The sequence below is a fragment of the Loxodonta africana genome, chromosome 15, assembly GCF_030014295.1.
Source record: "Loxodonta africana isolate mLoxAfr1 chromosome 15, mLoxAfr1.hap2, whole genome shotgun sequence".
Taxonomy (NCBI): Eukaryota; Metazoa; Chordata; class Mammalia; order Proboscidea; family Elephantidae; genus Loxodonta; species Loxodonta africana.
This window is the reverse complement of record NC_087356.1, coordinates 13721943-13741983: the sequence shown is the minus strand read 5'-3', so window position 1 is coordinate 13741983 and position 20041 is coordinate 13721943. Positions and strand designations below refer to the sequence as shown.

The following is a 20041-nucleotide window of genomic DNA, read 5'->3' as shown; positions in this document are numbered from 1 at the left end:
GAGACACTTACAATTTCGCATAAAAGTCACAAAACTCCTTGTAGACTTTTACGTCACTGTGCCTGCGCTGCAGTTTGGACACAGCCCTCTCGTCTTCGTTCCCATTAGCCTCGTGGGCGTTGTTAAGCACAGTCTGGGGGATTTCTTCATTCTCTGGGATAGCACAGGGACGCACTCTGCCCGGGAGCGCCATCCTGGAGGGCTTGAGAGCACTGAGCCCAGGGAAAAGAGCGGCAGGGCACAGAAGCAGGAGAAACAATATCTAGGACTCCCCCACTTCCCAGCCAGGGGTCACTCCCACTATTCCCACGTACGTCAGCCCGCCAGGCTTGCCAGGGTCTCTACTAGAGCTTCAAGTTAAGAGCTCCGGCAGCAAGGCCGTCAGCCAGCATGAAGGTCCTGATTTACTGAGACTTTCTGGAAGCTCAGGAAAACATTCCACAAAGCAGTAACACAGCCTCCGCAGCGGACTGTGCCCGTAAACACTACACCACAGCAATAGAGGCCTGTTCCATAGGACTTCAAGAGAAAGAAATGTCCACATGTCCTGGGTATTTGTTAACAGGCTTAAACAAGACTAACACTGTGCTTCTCAACTTTGGTGGGCATAAGAATCTGCTGGAGAGCTTGTAAACATTCCCCAGAAATCCTGCATTTCTAATAAGCCCCCCGGTGATGCTCATGGCGCTGGTACACTCTGAAGGGCAGGGGAAACCGAGCTTCTCTGACCATAATTTCAGGGCATACTTACCACAGGTGCCTCTTTATCGGCTTCCCCCCACTAGGCAGTGAGTCCCTGAAATTAAGGGCTGTTTTCACTTCTATTTATCCCAGTACTCCTGGTGCACAGGTGAGAGCTCAGTAATGTGGCGCAACGAATGGACTCAAGTGGAAACAGAAAAGAGGTGGAATTCAGTTATAACATTTTTTTCTACTGATTTCCAGCTAATACTGTAACTCAGGTGAGCCAAAGTTCTGGGTCTTTATCATAACTAAGGATGTCATTAAGTGTACTATTCATTAAAGAATGTTATGGTGTTTTTGCTATAGTCATTCCACACCACAGGGTTGCTGTGAGTCGGAACCGACTGGACAGCAGTGGTTTGGTTTGGGACATCTTACAGAATTATTAGGATTAGCAGTGATGATGATGATGTGTGTCACGGGCAACAAGTGGGTTCAGAATCTTTCTAAAGCCCTAGTCCCCTCAGTACCAAGGCGCCAACCCAGCAAAATCAAGGTACCAAGGGGAGTCTGTAAAAGAAAATCTAGAGCAACAGGCAACGGGAACAACGATCAGCAGAGCAGGTCACTATAGACACAGGAAAGCCATGAAACCAGCAGCAAACGGGAAAATGCAGCTGAGACTCTCTAGAAATAATTATAAATACTTGGGAGTTAATAAGTGCTCACTGTTCAATAAACACTCATCATTTAATCTTTACCACACATTCCTTTGAAGGAAGTTTTATTTGCAGATGAGAAAACTGAGGCACCAAAACCCAAAACCAAACCCACTGCTTTCGAATCAATTCTGACTCACAGCAACCCTACAGGACAGAGCAAGACTTCCCCATAAGGTTTCCAAAGCTGGAATCTTTCTCTGGTGGAGTGGCTGGTGGGTTTGAACGGACCACCAGTCGGTTAGCAGCTGAGCACTTTAACCAGTGTGCCACCAGGGCTCATATCTGAGGCCCGAGGTGTTAAACAACCCCCGGAAAGCCAAGAATTAAAGCCAAGGTAGTCTGATTCTGAGTCTACGTTTTTAATCCTCTCGTGGGAAAATCATTAAAAATAATTACTAGGGAGCAAACAGGTTGACTAGAAAAGGTTAGGGAGTGGGACAAAATGTGACTAGAAGCAGAAAATAAGACTAAAGCTACCTACTTTGAACCCTAAAGATCTCAGAGGACTGGTCAGGAACTCAAAGGCTGGGTGCTCAGAGGCTGCCCATGACAAGCCTAAGGATGATGGAGTGAGGGAATCACCATTTTTAAATAGGCTTTTATTTTCTCCTTTCACTTACCTACATTTTCCAATTTTTGTTTTTACAATGACCATGTGGATAAGAGAGAGGAGTCAGGGGAGGAAAGAGAGAGACAGACAGAGACAGATACACAGACAGACACAGATACACACATAAACACCTTGACTCTCAGACCAGAAACATAATGCACAGAACTAGGGGTAGCATGGTAGAGGGTGGGGTACCACACGGGTTTTGCCAAGATACTTCCCTTCACAGTTAACCTAATCATCTTCTATTTACATTTCTATTTCACCTAAGACGCTCCTCTCTTCAAAACTCAGAATCAATTTTTATTTCCATTATCTTTGATTATCCATTCTAGCGTGTACTGGGGCCAGTTCCAGGAACATGGGGACTTGTCCTCTCCAGGGAGAAGATTCTAGACAATGATTTAATGGTAAAAAAAGTAAGGCGCCCCACCACCACTGTGCTCTCCACACTAATCTTTCCAACTTTTCAGTTTACAATGAACTTTCATACAGAGTTCATTCATCCTGCATAAAAAATAAGACTCCCATTATCTTCTCAGAGAGGCTAAGTAACGTCCTCAAAGTCACCCAGCTAGTAAGCGGAAGGTTCCAAGTCCGATGTTTTGTTTTGTTTTTTACCTCCTTGTGAAACTCATCCTATGCTGATGCTTCCAGCAACTGATATAGAGGACTACACCTCAGGCCTGAAGCTATTAGGCTGTCTGTTTGTCTTCCTTACAATATTCTACACACTTCCTATTCTATACTAGCTCCAGTGATTCCAAACCCTGTTATCCTACTGTCAGATCCAAAATACTCCATCCACACTGAGCTACTGCTACCTGGAGACATCAACCTAGAGGTGCAACACTGAAGCAGTCACCGGCTGACTTCTCTTTCCCTGTAGTTCAAACAGAACACCAGGGCAGATGGGGACAAACTCTTTGCCTTCTTTCAGCCTCACTTCACATACCAAAAATGTAAGCTCCATGAGGGCAGGACATTTGTCCTGTTCACGTCTGGATCTATAGCCCCTTGAACAGAGTCTAGCACTTAGCAGGCACTCAGTGGTCGCTGAGTGAGGACAGTGGGGGTTGCTGCTATTGTGTGCTTGGTGTGGTTTCTGACTCCTAGCAACACTGTATGACAGAGTAGAACTGCCACATAGGGTTTTCCTCGGCTGTAACCTTTACGGGAACAGATCTCCAGGTCTTTCTTGTGCAGAGCCACTGGTGGGTTTGAATCACTGACCTTTCAGTTAGCAGCTGAGGGCTTAATCACTGCATCACCAGGGCTCCTTAAAGTGGGGTGGGGTGGGGGGGAGTAATAATCCATTTATTTAATCTAGCTAGGGGAAATAATAAAAGAGCAAATTAGCTGTACAAGTCTGCCATGCACTTTGAGTCAGCAGTTCAAAAAAAAAATTATCTTACTTCATAACAACTAGTCTAATTTTTATGAAACAGAAAGTAAAATTATGAAAAAAGTCAATGGTTCATGAACATATAACTCTTCAATGAAATCTCTCATGTGCCAAGGAACTAAAAATAATGCAAAAGGTCTGCAAATATTTTTAACTTTTTGTCTCAAAATAATTATAGTCATAGGAAGTTGCAAAGATAGCACAGAGAGGTCCCATGTGCCCTTCTCTCAATTTCCCCCAAGGACTACATCTTACGTAATCATGGTACAACATCAAAACCAGGAATCTGACATCAGTACAACGTGTGTGTATAGTTCTAGGTCATTTTATCCCATGTGTACAGTCCTGTAATCACGACCACAACCAAGATACAGAACGATTTATACCTTGATAGTCACATCATGCACACTGCTGTTCCCTCATCCCTAACCTCCGGCAACCACTTATCTGTTTTCCATCTATATGATTTCGTCATTTACAGAATGTTATATAAGTGGAATTACACAACGTGACCTTTTAAGATGGGCTTTTTTTGCTTAGCATGAGCTTCCTTGAGGTGCATCTAAGTTGTGTGTATCAACACTTTGCACCCTTTTTTTTTTTTTTTTTATTGCTCAGTAGTATTCTACGGTATAGATGTACCATAGTTAGTTAACCATTCACCCATAGAAGGACATTTAGGTACCAGCAGTTTCCAGTTTTGGCTACTGGGCATAAAGCTGCTATGAACATCTGTGTACAAGTTTCTGCATGAATGTGCTTTCATTTTTCTGGGATAAATGCCTGGGAGTGTAACTGTTGGGTTGTATGCTAAATTTATATTTAGTTTTTTTAAAAAACTGAACTATCTTCCAGAGTGGCTGTATCATTTTACATTCCCATCAGCAATACTGGAGAGATCTAGTTTCTCCACATAGTCATCAACATTTGGTATTGTCATTATTTTTATTTTAGCTGTTCTAATAGATGTGTGATCCCAATTTTTACTAGGTATGTATGTCTTTTGTGTGCATATACACACACACACAAATAAGTACAGATAATCCTTATTGACAGGAAGGGGAAGAAAAGTAACACATGTATTAGGAAGAATTTCAAATATTACAGAGGTGTAAAATGAATGATGTGTGTGTATTCTACTAATCTTAACTGCCCCTTTGATGAAACTAAAGAGGTTACTAAAATTTTTTTTCTTTGATTCTTGATCATAAGACATTAAGTTAAGAATAAAGCAAAATTATTTTTAGTTTGTATTTTGTTTTTGTGTTCTGAGTCTGCCAAGCACACAGTTCTTACTAGTTGAAAGCCATCAGAAGAGGACCGTGGCTTGAACAGGAATAAAATCCTAACCCCCATCAGCCACTAAACTGTTCCACATCTTCAACCAAGATAGTTCTATAATGTCCTTCTGCTAAATCACATCAGTGCTGGCAATTTAGTAAAAATTCTCTTGCCTCTTCAAGTTATGCTACTTAGAGAACACCATGTGCAAGAGGAAGCAAGCAGGAGACCTTCCCTTTTTTCTGGTTTCCTCTACTTGGAGCTGGGATTATGTTAATGAGAATACATGGCACACAGATACTTTAAATAGAACTCTTCAACAGACGTCACCTTAATATGAATGAGCTTTCTGATCAAAGCTATCATATACTACGAAAACATCTTAAAACTGTTTAATCAGTCAGTTTTATCAACGAGAACAGCATTTATGTGGGTGTAAGACAGATGTGTGGCTCTGTTTCTCAGCTTACAATTTTACCAGATCTTATTCTTTCCTCCTTTCATTTTCATTTATCATCAAGAGACATGCTAACTGGGAAGCAGGAGTGAGAGGAGAGACTGAGGCTCTGCAGGAAGAAAAGACAGGACAGAAAAAGCCAGATCTTGTATTATACATCTCCTTCCCATTAACCTCTCCCTAAGAGCAAAGGACCCTAACCCATTTACTGTCAAGGTAGATAAAGCAAGCAGAAGGATTCTCTGTGCCTCAGGCAGAAAGATTCTCTGTGCCTCACACATACTGCTTACCCTGGAACGACAAAGGAACTAAAATGCGGATCAAGGCAAATCACGAGAGCTCTGTCCGTCCACTGCAGTTGTCAGGCTAAGGAAGCTCTGACATTTTAGCTACCTAATGACAGCCATTTTTTTTTAATGACAGCACAAATAGGCTGCTGCCCTTTCTTTAGCAGCTCTTCTGGGAACGTCTATAGTTTCTTAAAAAGTCTTTGTTTTTTACATTATCACATTGTTTACTTATTTATATTATGTTACATCATCTCTGAACATATGAAACTCACTATGTGCTTACAACGGATCTAAAGAGGTATACCAGAAGTGTCTAGCCCACCACTGGAGGTATTTGTTAAATGAATAAACGAGTGACTAAAAGTCACAGCCTCTGTGACTGTATATAACCTCTGTGGAAACAGTATACATGGTTTCTTCCAATATGCAAGCATATAATGATACAGATTTTTAATTCCATAACCAGTGCTGAATGAACACGATTCTTTTGTACGCCCCCGGTGTCCTGAGTAAGGATCAGTAACACTGCGGTCACTGAAAGGTTCCAAACCAAAAAAACCAAACCCGTTGCCATTGAGTTGATTCTGACTCACAGCGACACTACAGATGGAGTAGAACTGGCCCACAGGGTTTCCGAGGAGCAGCTGGTGGAATCAAACTGCTGACCTTTTGGTTAGGGGCAGAGCTCTTAACCACTGCGACACCAGGTCTGAAAGGTTAGGGGGCATGTTCTCCCAGAAGCATACTGTAGGCTCAGTCGGCCACGTGTTTTATTTAGCCACCACAGAGCAGAGCTAAGAGAAATGTATGTGTACTCTTTTTCCAAGAGGATAAGCAATAATTTAAGGTCAAAAAAATACCAGTGCTCAGGCTTTAGATTCAGGCGTTTTGTTACTTTTAAACCATTTCTGGCACTTAGTAATGTCACTCGAAGAAATGCAAACAATCCCTCTAGCCTGTAACTGTAACCTTGAGAAAATTATTTATCTGAACTCCCTGGACTGAAACTCCTACTGACACCACAGCGGTGCGTCAGAATAGCAATGGTGGCAGAGTGGGAAGCTCCTGTCAAAAAAGCCAGTTTTGTCTCAACAGTGGGGCCTCTCAGAAGGCTTCTCCAAACACCTAAGTACTTTTCTGGCCTGAAGAACTAGGGTTGCCTTAGGCCCCGGTTTCCCTTCAGGTTCCTCCCACGAGGTTCTATAATCTGATTAGCACTCCTTACCACCATGGCTAATTGGGGGTTTTGGAAGATTTCAGAAGATGGGTCTGAACCTCAAACAGCCCCTCTAACCATTCAAAGCAGACAGATTTATATTTCATAAACTCAACATCTTCTGATCACCTACTGTGTGCCAAGCCCTACCACTTACTGAAGGCTCGATCTACTGGGACAGAGTCTGGCCACACGCGGTGTATCTGACGTTACGTTACTGATCTACCGGGACAGAGTCTGGCCGTACGCGGTATATCTGACGTTACGTTACTGATCTACCCGGACAGAGTCTGGCCGTACACGGTGTATCTGACGTTACATTGGCTCACTCTGATGGTCTGCAAGGAATGCTGCAGTGCTTCAGATTCCATCAGTCTAGCTAACGCCATCATTTCTGCCAAAACAAATTCCATCTTTGATAATAAGTCACAAGTCCAAGATAAGTAACCTACTTAGAGATACCATACCAAAAAAATTGCTGCTATTTCCAGGAGCTCAAATACTTAAAGCCTGGATATAATCATGAGCAGAACTGCCAAAACCAAAAGGCAGCTCTTTAAAAAAAATAGTATTTTTTATTTTTTTTTAAAAAAGCAACAATTGAATTATGTGCACCATTACCAAATATTTCATCTATGGGGTTTTAAAAGAGAAGCTGAACATTTTGACCAACTGCCTCTAAACCACAGGACTCTTATAAAGCAAAAGGGCCATGCTACTCTTGTTTTACCCCATTCCACAAACAGATTTGCATAACAGATCACTAAACCAGGTACTTGGCAATAACAACTACTAGAATGACTTCAGTCAAAGCCTTCTGTGTCATACTGGGATATTCAAAGTGTTGAGAGACAGTCTGGTTAAATTACCAAATGAAACATGAATTATTTTCATTGTGATTCTCTAACCCACTCAAATGGAAAATTTAATCTCAATTTCCCCAGACTACCAAAAACAAAACAAGCATGACATGCAAGTAAAAATAATGGAGTTGGAAAGTTCCTTCCCATTTTCCAGCTTCCAGGACAAATGCACTGTGTTTTCCTTCAACAGACAGTGGGGAAACGGACAAAGGTGGCGAGCAAAGGATGTGAGGTTGCAGTTAATATGCCATTTTGTCTTGTCTGTTAAAACTGTTTCCTACTTCGATTGCACAAGCAAAAAGAAAACACTCATTAACAAGGGGTAAGAGAGTGAGAGAGAAGACGCACAGATTTTCTCAAACTAGTTTAAAAGGAAGAAAAGCGCACATTTTTTACATGCCTGTGCTGGTATTGCTCATTGGCACTCTCAGCAAAGTAGGGCAGAGGCATTTTGGCTTTTGTTACTGTATGTTAAAAATAAATGAATTGACCAAGTGAAAAAATTTCTCACTTAACAGGTATTTAAAAAGCAAATTAAATTATTCCTCTGTACACTGTGGAGCCCCCAGTCCAGGCCCTCCAAACCATCCCAAATACCCTTACCAATGTCCAGCAATTCCAATGAAGCTGTGAGCAGGAGGCTATTTGCATCTGGTTGTTACATTAAGGGGTTTGTGATGTTCTTGAGGAGATAAGGAACATCTTTACAACACGAAACACATTAAATTTTATTAAAATCTTACCCACTCACCAAGTTGGTGAGTGGGTAAGATTTTAGTAAAATTTAATATTAATTTTTGGTGATGGAGAGAGATTCAAAGCACCCTAAACCTTGTGACATTTTATCAAGTGTATTCACTTCCCTCCTCAGGAAAATGAGTGACGCACAACTCATCAGGTTTAAAATTTTCAGGAAAAAAATGAGCAGGCACTCTTGTATTCCTGAAATCAAGAATGAAAATACAGCGCTTCTAATAAAAGACGGTGAGGCAAAAATTCTTCCTCTTGTATCTGAAGAAAAAATGTCCTACTTTTACTGCATAAGCCCACAGGCAGAAAAGAACGCCCTTTTCAAAAAGCCATCGGGCAGAGGTGCACCGAGGGACAGCGTCACAGCAGGCAGTGCCATCTCTGCACGGCTGCCTCAGCGCACACAAGGACTGCGTAACACAAAACAGCGGCTGAAACTGCCCATACCGGGCACAAGTTATATCAATAACTCAGTTAGTTAATCTTAACCATTTTCACAAGTGCTGACAGCCTACTTATAGGTCTAGTTCTGGTGAAGCACTTCTACAGCCTTCGGTATGGATCATACCTCAACATAAAGAAAACAAAAATCCTCACCACTGGACCAATACGCAACATCATGACAAACAGAGAAAAGACTGAAGTTGTCAAGGATTTCATTTTACCTGGATCCACAATCAATGCCCATGGAAGTAGCTGTCAAGAAATCAAACAATGCATTGCTGCAAAAGACCTTTTTAAAGTGTTAAAAAGCAAAGATGTCACTTTGAGGACTAAGGTGTGCCTGACCCAAACCATGATGTTTTTTTAATTACCTCATATGCACGCAAAAACTGGACAAGAAAAAAGGAAGACTGAAGAACTGCTGCCTTTGAATTATGGTGTTGGTGAAGAATCCTGAATGTATCATGGACTGCTAGAAGAACAAAAAAACCTGTCCTGGAAGACGTACAGCTAGAATGCTCCTTAGAAGCAAGGATGGCCAGACTACATCTCACGTACTTGGGACATGTTATCAGGAGGGACCAGTCCCTGGAGAAGGATGTCATGCTTGGTAAAGTAGAAGGTCAGTGAAAAAGAGGAAGGCCCTCAACAAGATGGACTGACACAGTGGCTGCAACAATGGGCTCAAGCATAACAATTATGAGGATGGCGCAGGACCGGGCAGTGTTCAGTTCTGTTGTACAGAGGGTTGCTATGAGTTGGAACTGACTCAACAGCACCTAAGGACAACTACCATCTCTCTCTGGATGATTTGTAGAAAAATTTTCCCACATTACCAAACCAATGAAATATCCACTCACAGAAGACTTCAGCTTGTGAAGAACACTGAGCCCAGGGAAGATGGAGGAGAGACTGAAACAAAGGTCATCACAGCATGCTTCCCTTTCTCCATGGTCCTCTCTGAGATTGACAGCTTTACCAAAAGACATCCTGAATCATGACGCACAGAAAAATCAACAGAGTTCAAGACATGTAACACCTGCCCCTCTCCACACAAAGGCAACACAGCTGACTCACTACCTGCAACTAAATTAGGCACACTGTCTCTTCCACAATGAAAAAAACTGTCTTCACAGAGCCAATCCATCATATGAAGAAATACACCGAAACGGGACTGGGAAAGCAGCAGAATGTGCAGCAAAAAAGAACCGTTTAAAGCAGAAATAAATTATTTGAAAAATGAAGCACCCTCAGTTTCTGTAACCCCTGTGTATGTGAAAAGATAAGTAAACTCTGAGACAGGATCATTGGACAGTATTTTTTTTAAGTTGAACTTCCCCACCGCCATCAGCCCAGAAGTAATCTAGCTCATTACAGAAAATTTAGAAAAGGCAGAGAAGAATCATGGATATCCCCGCCAGAGACAAGCACTTAACCATTCTGCCCTCCATCTTTTTAGATGCATATGCACGCAGGTGATTTTAAATAAAAACAGGATTGCTGCAAGGTGATTGTTTCATATTTAACACTGATGATCAACATTTCTAGTATTGGGTGATACGTTTAAAAAACATAAAATCTTTGGATGAATACTACTGTCCACCTTTTCTGAAAGTTCTGTCTATCTGAGACCTGCCCAGTCCTCCAATTCCTCCTCCATGTCTTCTCTAAGAAGCCTTCTTTGCATATTTCAGCCCTAACCGATCTTCTCTTTGGCAGCTACAATCCACACTGCACATCCTATTCAGTGAGTGGGTCAGGCCTCAGTAAAGTGTAATGCTGTGTTTTCGTATTGTAAAGGTGTTCCTTATCTCCTGAAAAACATCACAAACCCTTTAATGTAAAAACTTCTTCCAGAGAGTCTTTATACCCTTCATGGTACCAAGCACTGTTGTAGTACACAATTATTCAAAATGCATCTCTTAAGAAAAGTCTTCAGACAACAAGATTGAGAAGGACAGAGGAAGGGAGGACTGCAGAGTGCTCTTTAACCAGGGCAAGCAGGGACCAATCCTTCACTCCCAAGCACTCACTGGTGAGGGGCTTCCTTCCCCAGAAACTCCAGGGCAGGTGGAACAGACAACTGACTCCACCTCAGGTACTCCAACCCAAACTTCTCTCCTCAGTGAACTACAATCACTGCATTTTAAAATCTACAAGCTCACAAGTTTTCTCTCACCAGATCCCCATAGTCACCCACATAAGTAAGCAGTGTGTCTGATCCATGTAAAACGTTCATAAAATTCTCTCTCACAGATTAGACCATTTTCCTTGAATTTGCAAAAACCTTTAATGGAAAGCATCTCTGTAGTAGTTCCTCTATTTGTTGAAATAACTTCTCCCTTTTATTCCTGCTCTGACCTACTAACATATTCTCACCCTTAAGTGTCTTTTTTTTTTAAAGATATACTGTGTCCTGAACAATACACTCAAGTTTGAGAAAACCTTCTCTTCTAAACATAGAACAACAGAGCTTGTAGCTAAGAATATTAATTCAGAAGAAGGCCCAGGTTATGAGGGAAACCCTCCCGAGTGGTATCCATGAGCTCCTTTTACCATGTGGTGGCCACCAGCACCAGACTTTCTGTCTCTAAGTTATTCTTATTTTAGTTCTGGCTCAGCCAGGGTAGCTCACCAAACGCTGACCTTCAGCTAAGTCAGCAGAGGAAGTCAGTGGGAGTTTTTATTTTGTGACTAAGCTTAACGTGAGATTTGCCTTCCTCAACGATAAGGTAAAAGACAACAAATTCTCAAGAGAATTTCAGGAGGCAACATTTCATTCAAGTCAAGTGAAAACAATTAACCCTTTCTAATTTAAATCTACATATTCCTAACTGACACTGTCAGTTATTTTCTTTTTTCACATAAAACAAGCTTTGAGTGTATACTTTACTTCATTAAACAGCATTAGAAAATGTTGGCCAGGCTCCAGCAAAGGAACTAAAAATAATTTTTTTTTTTTTACCTCCTCTCTGCTCTATTTTTATTACTGTACTTTAGATGAAGGTTTTACAGAACAAGCTAGCTTCTCATTAAACAATTAGTACACATATTGTTTTGTGTAAAAATAACTTAAAAAAATTTTTTTAAGTTCCTTCTCTTTAATTTTAAACAGTGTGAGGTGTACACAGAAAGGCAAGGAACTATTTTAGCTACGATGACAGGTTTTCCCATAAGCATGATTTTAAAAAGATGCACAAAGAAATAATATAAGGTCAGAGGAGACCTGGCTACCATCTGCTAGTGGCATTCTACACAGACACAGACACACAGACACTCAGCGGGGGCTTCAGCTTCCGAGTCCCTTTTGGACGCTCCTCCTTTTCTCCTGTCCCCTGTTCTCCCCCTGCCCCTCTCTCCCTCCACACAGCTCACCATCTTCTGTCACAGAAGGAGCTCTGATTTATGAAAGCAGTTCACTGGGTTAAGTAGGAAGCTCTTTGTTCAATTCCTTCAGCTCTTCTCAAGAAGGGGTATTCTATAAATCGGGTAATACATAAAAGAGTGGTAATTATGGCCTCTGACAGAACCACTCGTTTCCTTCACAGAGTATTATTGGGATATTTTTCATGGTGGGGAGGGGCTGTGTCAGTGAACGATTTACTGCCTACTCCGTGACACACAGAGGTAAACAGTTTTCCTTGCTAGCTGGTACGGGAGCTTTGTCAGTAGAGGGAGCTGGAGAGATAGCAGGAGGAAGAGCTTTGCTTCCAGGCTCCCGTGGCTCCTGCACCAAGCTCCGGCCACGAGCCCGCAGGGAGCGCCGGCAGTGCTCACGCAGCAAGCTCCCGCAGTAAGCTCCCGCAGTGCAGGGCTTTCTCTCCACCAGGCTCCTGCAGCACTCAGTTCCTTCAGTGTCCCTCCACTACAATGCGCAGCAGCCAGAAGCACCCAGGAGCAGGCAGGTTCCCTGGCACCGGCCCCGTTAGTGGTTTAGTAGCAGGGTGCCTGTGGCGCCCGCAGTGCATGGCAGCGGACAGGAGCCCCCAGCAATGCTCCCCTCCTCCAGCCTCACGCTGTTTTGTAGTGCAGCGCCTCTAGTGAGGCAACTCACCAAGGACAGCCTTCCCGGCACCCTAGAGGTTAGATGTCCTGTGAGTTCAGATTTTCAACAAGTTTCACTGGTGCAGCACCTTAGCAACTCCTCTGTATTCAGTGATTCAGGGCAGTGTGTCCTGGGGATGAGGAAGGGACAAGGGGGAGAGGGGAGCTCCTCCTTGGGGGCTCTATCTCAGCCCTAAGGGTAGGCTGCTCCTTGTATCTGCTGCTCCTACAGGCTTTAGCATTCTCCTCTTACTAAGCTGACCCCTTGTCACTCCAACCCTCTCTTAGAGCCAATACTTCTTTGTATCTTTATATTAAACCTTCCCTGTTCAAATTGCTATGTGATTTTTTTTCTCTCCTGATTCAACCCAGACTGATACAGGAGGGCTAAATTGAGGCTCTTAAGTGATGGTTCTTAGACCTTAAAAAAAACCCACTGCCGTGGAGTCAACTCTGACTCATAGCCACCCTACAGGACAGAGTAGAACTGCCCCATAGAGTTTCCAATGAGTGCCTGGTGGATACGAACTGCCGGCCTTTTGGTTAGTAGCCATAGCTCTTAATCACTACGCCACCAGGGTTTCCTCCTTAGACCTTAAGGACCCTTTATCCAAGCACATGGGCCCTTATCACTGTAAGAGGCACGCGTGTCACTTAACAAGCTAGAACAGCTGTGTCTGCATCAGAAACTCGAAGGGTTGGGAGGAGGTAGTTATAAAGGTAGACATACTAAAGCGGTCAGTTATGCAGGAGTCCAAGTCAGTCTGCTGCATTCTAAGTTTCTCCAAGCCAGAAGCCACAAATGGACTCATTGTTCAACCCAGGGCCAGAGAACACGGAAGTCCCCGAGTGCTGACCAGGGTACCCTCTTCCTGACAGCATTCTCTGGTACAAGTAGCACATCTGGAGGCCAGTCAGTGTGGGTTCTTAGAGTATTTCACACTGGGTTATGCCCTCATGAAGAGGCTTGGAAGAATGAAAACAGGGATGATGTTGTTGTTGGTTGCCCTCAAGTTGATTTCAACTCATGGTGACCCCATGTGCTTCAGAGTAGAACTGTGTTCCATATGGTTTTCAAGGCTGGAACCTTTCAGAAGTAGATCACCAGGGCTGTCTTCTGAGGAGCCTCTGGGTGGGTTCAAACAGCCAACCTTTCGGCTAGTAAGCGAGCACTTAACCTCTATTTCAGTCCTCAAGAAAGAGGGCAGTAAAGGAGCCTAAACTTTCACTCCTCTTTCTCCTTGCTCACCTTTCTTGAAGATTATAAGGAGGCTGATGATAAGAACTGCAAGCTAGCAGACACACTTTGTTGTGGGGTATTTGATACTATTTTACTGTGAGTGTTACATACGTGTTTTCTTAGTCATGGCTATTCCTATGTTTCTCTTCCTGCCATATTACAACTGCAGAAAAACTGAGTGACAACCTGCTTTCTAAATAGTCCCTCAATTTCAGAATATTTGTGGTGAAAATGGCCATGTGTGTCCCTGAACACTTACACAGTGGCATCTCTCCAGAGGCACTGTCACGGCCAGGTGCCGGAGTCAGAAAGCTGTGGAGTAGGTACACTTAGGCACAGCTTCGGGAAGGACCTTGCGAGAACATAAAGACTAAGGGCAATGTTCTATATAAGCTTCCAAATGTTCTCAGGGAATCAGGCAAAATCTAGAATGTAATATAATGATATTCTAAGCTAATATGTTATGAAATGAGCTTTAAAAAATCCCATACTTACTTATCTCTTCTCTTTCCTCATCAATCATCTACTTCTCTCCTAATCCCCATTGATACAAAAACTGAATTGAAGGGTGGGCATACTGAATCAATGTAAGGGTCACTGAAGAACGGGTGTGATGTGGAAGATGGCAGCTGCCACAAGGGAGAGCAGAAGCTAGCCCCATATTCATCCTTTCCCTTCCCTTTCACAGCCTCCTGGTGGGAGGCCCTAACCTCAAACAGGACAGGTACTGAACTGGCTGAATAGGGGCTGACTTTGTTCAGCTTGTTTCCTCCCTCGTGACATCACCACCCCCCTCCTCTTCCTCCTGGAGCTTTGCCTCTACTCTGCCACAAAGAGGCCAAACCCAGTGCCCATTTCCCACCTCAAACATCAGCCTTCAAGAAATACTATTTCTAAAGAACAATGTGCAAGACAGGCTCTAGAAAAATGCTTGAGGAGAGGAGAACCATGGAGCTCAGGGTGACCATTTCAGTTACATCTGTAGTTGACATACACACACATTTTTTTTAAACATTACATAAATGATGTAAAACAACTTAAACCTTCCTGACTGTAGGGCAAGAAAACTCCTTGCTCTCATCTCTTTATAAACAAAACTGACACCTGGGTCTTCAGGACATCAAAAGCACACTTGAATAAACTCTGTGTCTATCCTATCCTTTAATTCGAGCTTTTATCCAAGCATCGTAAAGCATTCAACAGAACGATCTCTTCCATGGCAGTTCGTAAGTAAGGAAGCAAAAATGTAATCAAAGCTAACTTGGCACCAGTCCAGATTATTAAGCTGGGAAAACAGAAAAAAAACCAAAATAACTGGGTTTTCAAACAGCTCAGGATCTAATAAGAAAACAAATCAAACAATGAAATGCTGAGGATGGTTCAAATAAACTCATGAACTATGGGGACTGAATATAAGTAAGAGAGACGTCTAACCCTCTAACAACGGTTGTATCAGAAGTCAATGAGCTAAGCCCTATCTCACCAACCAAAACCAGCTGCTGTCAGGTCAACTCCCACTCATGGTGGTCCAGGGACCCACGATCCAGAGTAAAACTGCTCCCCGGGGCTTTCGACGGCCGATTCCTCCGAAGCAGATCACTAGACTTGTGTTGCGGTGCCTCTGGGTGGACTCAAACCTCCAACCTATCGCTTAGCAGCCAAGTGCATTAACTGTTTGCCGTAGTCATTTCTGCTCTTCCATAGCAATAATCTATTAAAGACAAATGACCACCGGACTATTTCAAGAGACAGTTTTATCTGATAAAACTTAATCCTTTCAAATAAAACTGCCCTGAAATAAAGGAAATAATTCTGTGTTAAAAAGCAACACCACATCAACCATTTATTTGCCAAACAACGCAAAAATTCTAGGCTAAGTGGAAAAAACTCACCAAACCAATTACTGAGAGTTAAGATGGTAGCAAAAGTGAAGGGAGGGAACAAGCAGTTCAAAGGACAAAACCAACATTTTATCATGAGCAAGCATTTAAGAGTCATATGGGTGCATTATGCTTCCTGGAATAGGAGGGAGAATGTATCAAGGGGGAAAATTACCTGGTAGAGTTTAATTAATCTGAGCACAAATACAATAATCAGAAAAAAAAATTGTAATGGTTCATAAGGCAACATCAGTATTTTCTTATTCAGAAATCAATCATACATTTGCTAGTCAGGTATAGATCGCCTCTAATTGCTGGAAGTCAATTTACCTTACATTGTGCTTAATATTTTCATCTAAATTTAGACAGTCTGAGTCAGTATTCCAGCAGAGCTCACAGGCCACCATCCCAGAGGACGACGCAGGGCTCTGTAGAAGCTGCTAAAGTCACACCATTACGTACACTTGGGTTCTTCAATAACATGAGCACTCCATCTCGTACTTCCAAAGCTGAAGCAGCAGAAAGAGAAGTCAGGAGGCTTTTCTCCACTTCATCTCCCACTGATTTGGCCCTAAACATCGATATCATGGCCTGAAGCCTGGCACTGCCTCAAGCTGTCAAGAACCATCAGAATTCTGACTGCACACATGACCTTGGGTTTTTCCTTCACCATCTCATCATACTTGATGAGAATGTTTGTTGCTAGACTCTGAGGCACCTCACTCCTACATCTTACGTGGCTCTAACACTTTTAACATGGTGTCTTCCAAGGGAGAGAAGACAGCTGAATCCAACAAGTGAAATAATAACACAAGGCACTTAGGAAACAAAGCACAGTTGATTTTCTGCTTTCCAAACAGATGTCGCCTCCCAAATAGGAAAAATGGAAAGCATGTAATCATTTGATATTCAAAATGAAACACAATAAATCCTCCTTGAGCAGCTCTAAATCTGTTACTATCAAAACACTTTCTCCTTTTATAAATCATATTCAGCTGGCAAATGGAGAAACTTAAGCTCCTAACAATAATCAACTTGCAAAGGTCAATTAGTAAGCGGTGATACAAGACTTGGGACCCAGTCTCTGAAGACTCCATCCATACTTTTCACAGCCATCTTCAGCAGCCCACACACTGTGAGCCAAGTTCATATTTTTAAAATAAACTTAATTGTCTTAAAAATGAAACAAATCCCATCTCTGCTCCCTGGAGGTAAAGGCAGTAATTTGAGATGTTTGAGTTTCTTAGTCCAGTCTCTTTCCCCCACATTTTGAGATTACAAAACATTTTTTCTTTTTTGGTATAAAATGCGAAAGGCTAAATAATTACCATAGGCAGACATTAAAGTTTAAGGTAAAGGAGCCTACCTCTTTCCATCCCACCCTCTACCCCACCCCACCTCCAAATTACACACATCAGAGACATAAACAGTGAAATACTGGTTTGGCTTACATGCCAACTGACATGCTGGCTGACGGCACAGGGAACCTGGTGCCACTTTACTATAACTTGACTACTGGTACGTAGGTGTCTGCGTGGGGCACAACCACTGATAAGCCCCAAATAAATGAAAAATTATGTGATAGTTCATAAGAAAGTTTAAAATTGTGCTAGTCCCCACGATAAATATTGCAGAAAATGTAAACCTCTGATTCTGAAGGATTTCAAACACGTATTAGACTAGTGAGAACAGTATAATGAATCGCACCAAACTCCAAGAGTTATCAAACCATGGGCAAATGGCTGTATCTACTCTTCAACCGTAAACTATTATGAAGCAAACCCAAGACGCTGTATTATTTGATCCATGAATACTTCGGCATGTAACCACGATATGGTTAACCTTTTGTTTCTTACAAGTGTATAATGCAGGATAGGGAATTTTGGAGGAGGTTCAGTACAGGGATGTTTGAATTCCACCGTTTCAAAATCGCAGACTCTCGAGGACACCCCCTGCTGGTTTTCAGATGATGCTCTCCTGAGAGGAGATGCCCTGGCAGCTGCCACAGACAAGAGGAAGGTGATCAGGAGAAGAATCACGGCTGGCCCCCTCCTTTCTCACATCACTTCCACAAAGCACCTCCACTTTTGTTTTTCCTATTCCATAGCCCCCAGCAAAAATCTGTCTGGAAAAAATGTTTCTTTTAAAAGTTTCTGACCTGACCAATCCTTTCTTTTTACAGAAGGAGGAAACTGAGATTCAGAGAGGCCCAAAGATATAGTAACTACCTACTGCTTTTCTGAGATTCTCAAATGGAAACTTTGTTGCAGAGTTGATATCTGCATTCATTTATTTATTCATTCATGCCCTGACAATCAGGAGCTCTAAAAATGTTGACTGTTTTCCTGAAACAGTCTGGTATTTAGCCAACTCGATTCTGAGGGCAGTAATGGCTCAACAGTAGAATTCTCCCCTTCCACGCGGGGGACCTGGGTTTGATTCCTGGTCATCGCACCTCATGCGCAGCCACTATCCATAAGAGTTTTGTTTTGTGATTTCAAATCTTCTGTAAACTTTTATTTTTACTGTACTTTAGATGAAGGTTTACAGAACAAACTAGTTTCTCATTAAACAGTCAGTACACATATCGTTTTATGACACTGGTTAACAACCCCACGACGTGTCAACACTCTCCCTTCTGGACCTTGGGTTCCCTATTACCAACTTTCGGGTCCCCTCCTGCCTTCTAGTCCTTGCCCCAGGGCTGGTGTGCCCCTTTAGTCCCTAAGAGTTGAATTTTGCATGTTGCTATGATGCTTAACAGGTTTCAGCAGAGCTTTCAGGCTATGGTGGACTAGGAAGAAAAGCCTGGTGATCTACTTCTAAAAAAATCAACCAATGAAACGCCCCCATGGATCGCAAAGGTCCGATCTGCAACCCATCATGGGGATAGGACGGGACCAGGCAGCCTTTCATTCTGCCGTGTACGGGCTTGCAATGAGTTGGGGGCCAACCCAACAGCAGCTATCAACAACACTGTGAGTGAAAGCTAAGTCACTGGTAGCTGAATATCCTTCTCTCTCTTTACATTAAAGGGAGGAGGGACATCCTAGGCTTATTCATAGAAAAGAATCTTGCCTATAAACAATCCTGTAAGTCTCTCCCTCCTACCCCTGTACCCCCACCAAACATGGCTAAAACATTGCAAACTAGAACCCTACATTTAAGCTTCTGGCCATTTCTAGTTCCATGCATACTCATATTTCTTTCCAAAATAGTGCCAATTTTTTTCATTCCCATTATCTCCAAGCAATTAGAAAATCTGACAATATACCATTTCATCCCAATACCATTCAACCATACTTTCCTTTAAATAGTTGTAAAATAATAGCAAATGGTTAACACAGAGATGTACAAAGATGATAGAAATACACTTCTAGAATTGGTTATCGTGGCCACAAAACCTACCAATAACGTTTCAAGCACATATGGTCAAAAAGCATTCTGTTTTTACAAGAAACTTTATAAAACCTATTACTGTCATATTTTTTAACTTCAAAGATAAATGCACTGAAATTTCTCCCCACATTACAAAATATACAATATGTTGTTGTTCTTGTTAGGTGCTGCAGAGTTGGTTCCGACACACAGTGCCCCGAGGTACAACAGAACGAACATTGCCCCTTCCTGCCCCCTCCTCACAGTCGCTGCTATGCTTGAGTCCACTGTTCCAGTCACTGTGTTAACCCATCCTACTGAGTGTCTTCCGGTATACTCCAATATACTTCTCATATACAATGCACTATTTCAATGAGGTAACGAGATCCCTTTACTTTGGGGAGATTAGAAGAAGGTATATTTGGGATCTTGGTTTTAAAATCCCCATTTATGCTAATTCTATTATCGCCTAATGGATTTAAGGCTTAGCTTAGAAAAACAAATCTAAACACCCTATTTGGATTTCTCTGCCTATTCAATAAATGATTCAATAAACTGCTTTCAATGCTTAATTTCATTCATATACTCATGCACAAATATTAGCTGAGCATCTACTAGTTTAAACTGTGCTAGTCTCTAAATGAGAGTTAGAAATGACTCCACCCTGAATTTGACAGTCACCTTCACACAGATGATACCTGAAGTCATGAATACTGAAGAACTCTGGGAAATGTGAAAAGAAGACAAAGGAGAAAATGAAAAGAAGCAATAACTTAC

General features: G+C 42.3%; 1 protein-coding gene across 7 annotated transcripts in view; it reads right to left on the bottom strand.

Moving 5' to 3' along the window:
- The window catches only part of LIMS1 (LIM zinc finger domain containing 1), a 158517-nt gene that overhangs the window by 34585 nt on the left and 103891 nt on the right, over positions 1-20041 (bottom strand). The window contains exon 1 of one of the 7 annotated variants that reach the window (XR_010317910.1): positions 12-20035. The exons of 4 other annotated variants lie outside the window; for them this stretch is intronic. Coding sequence is in view for 2 of the 3 variants with exons in the window: in XM_023552642.2 (XP_023408410.1) it covers positions 12-193 (182 nt within the window). In the remaining variant the exon portion in view is untranslated. Of the gene's footprint in view, positions 1-11; positions 20036-20041 lie in introns of those variants that run through there. 2 more of the 7 variants (XM_023552642.2, XM_003413621.4) reach the window with 2 other exon arrangements.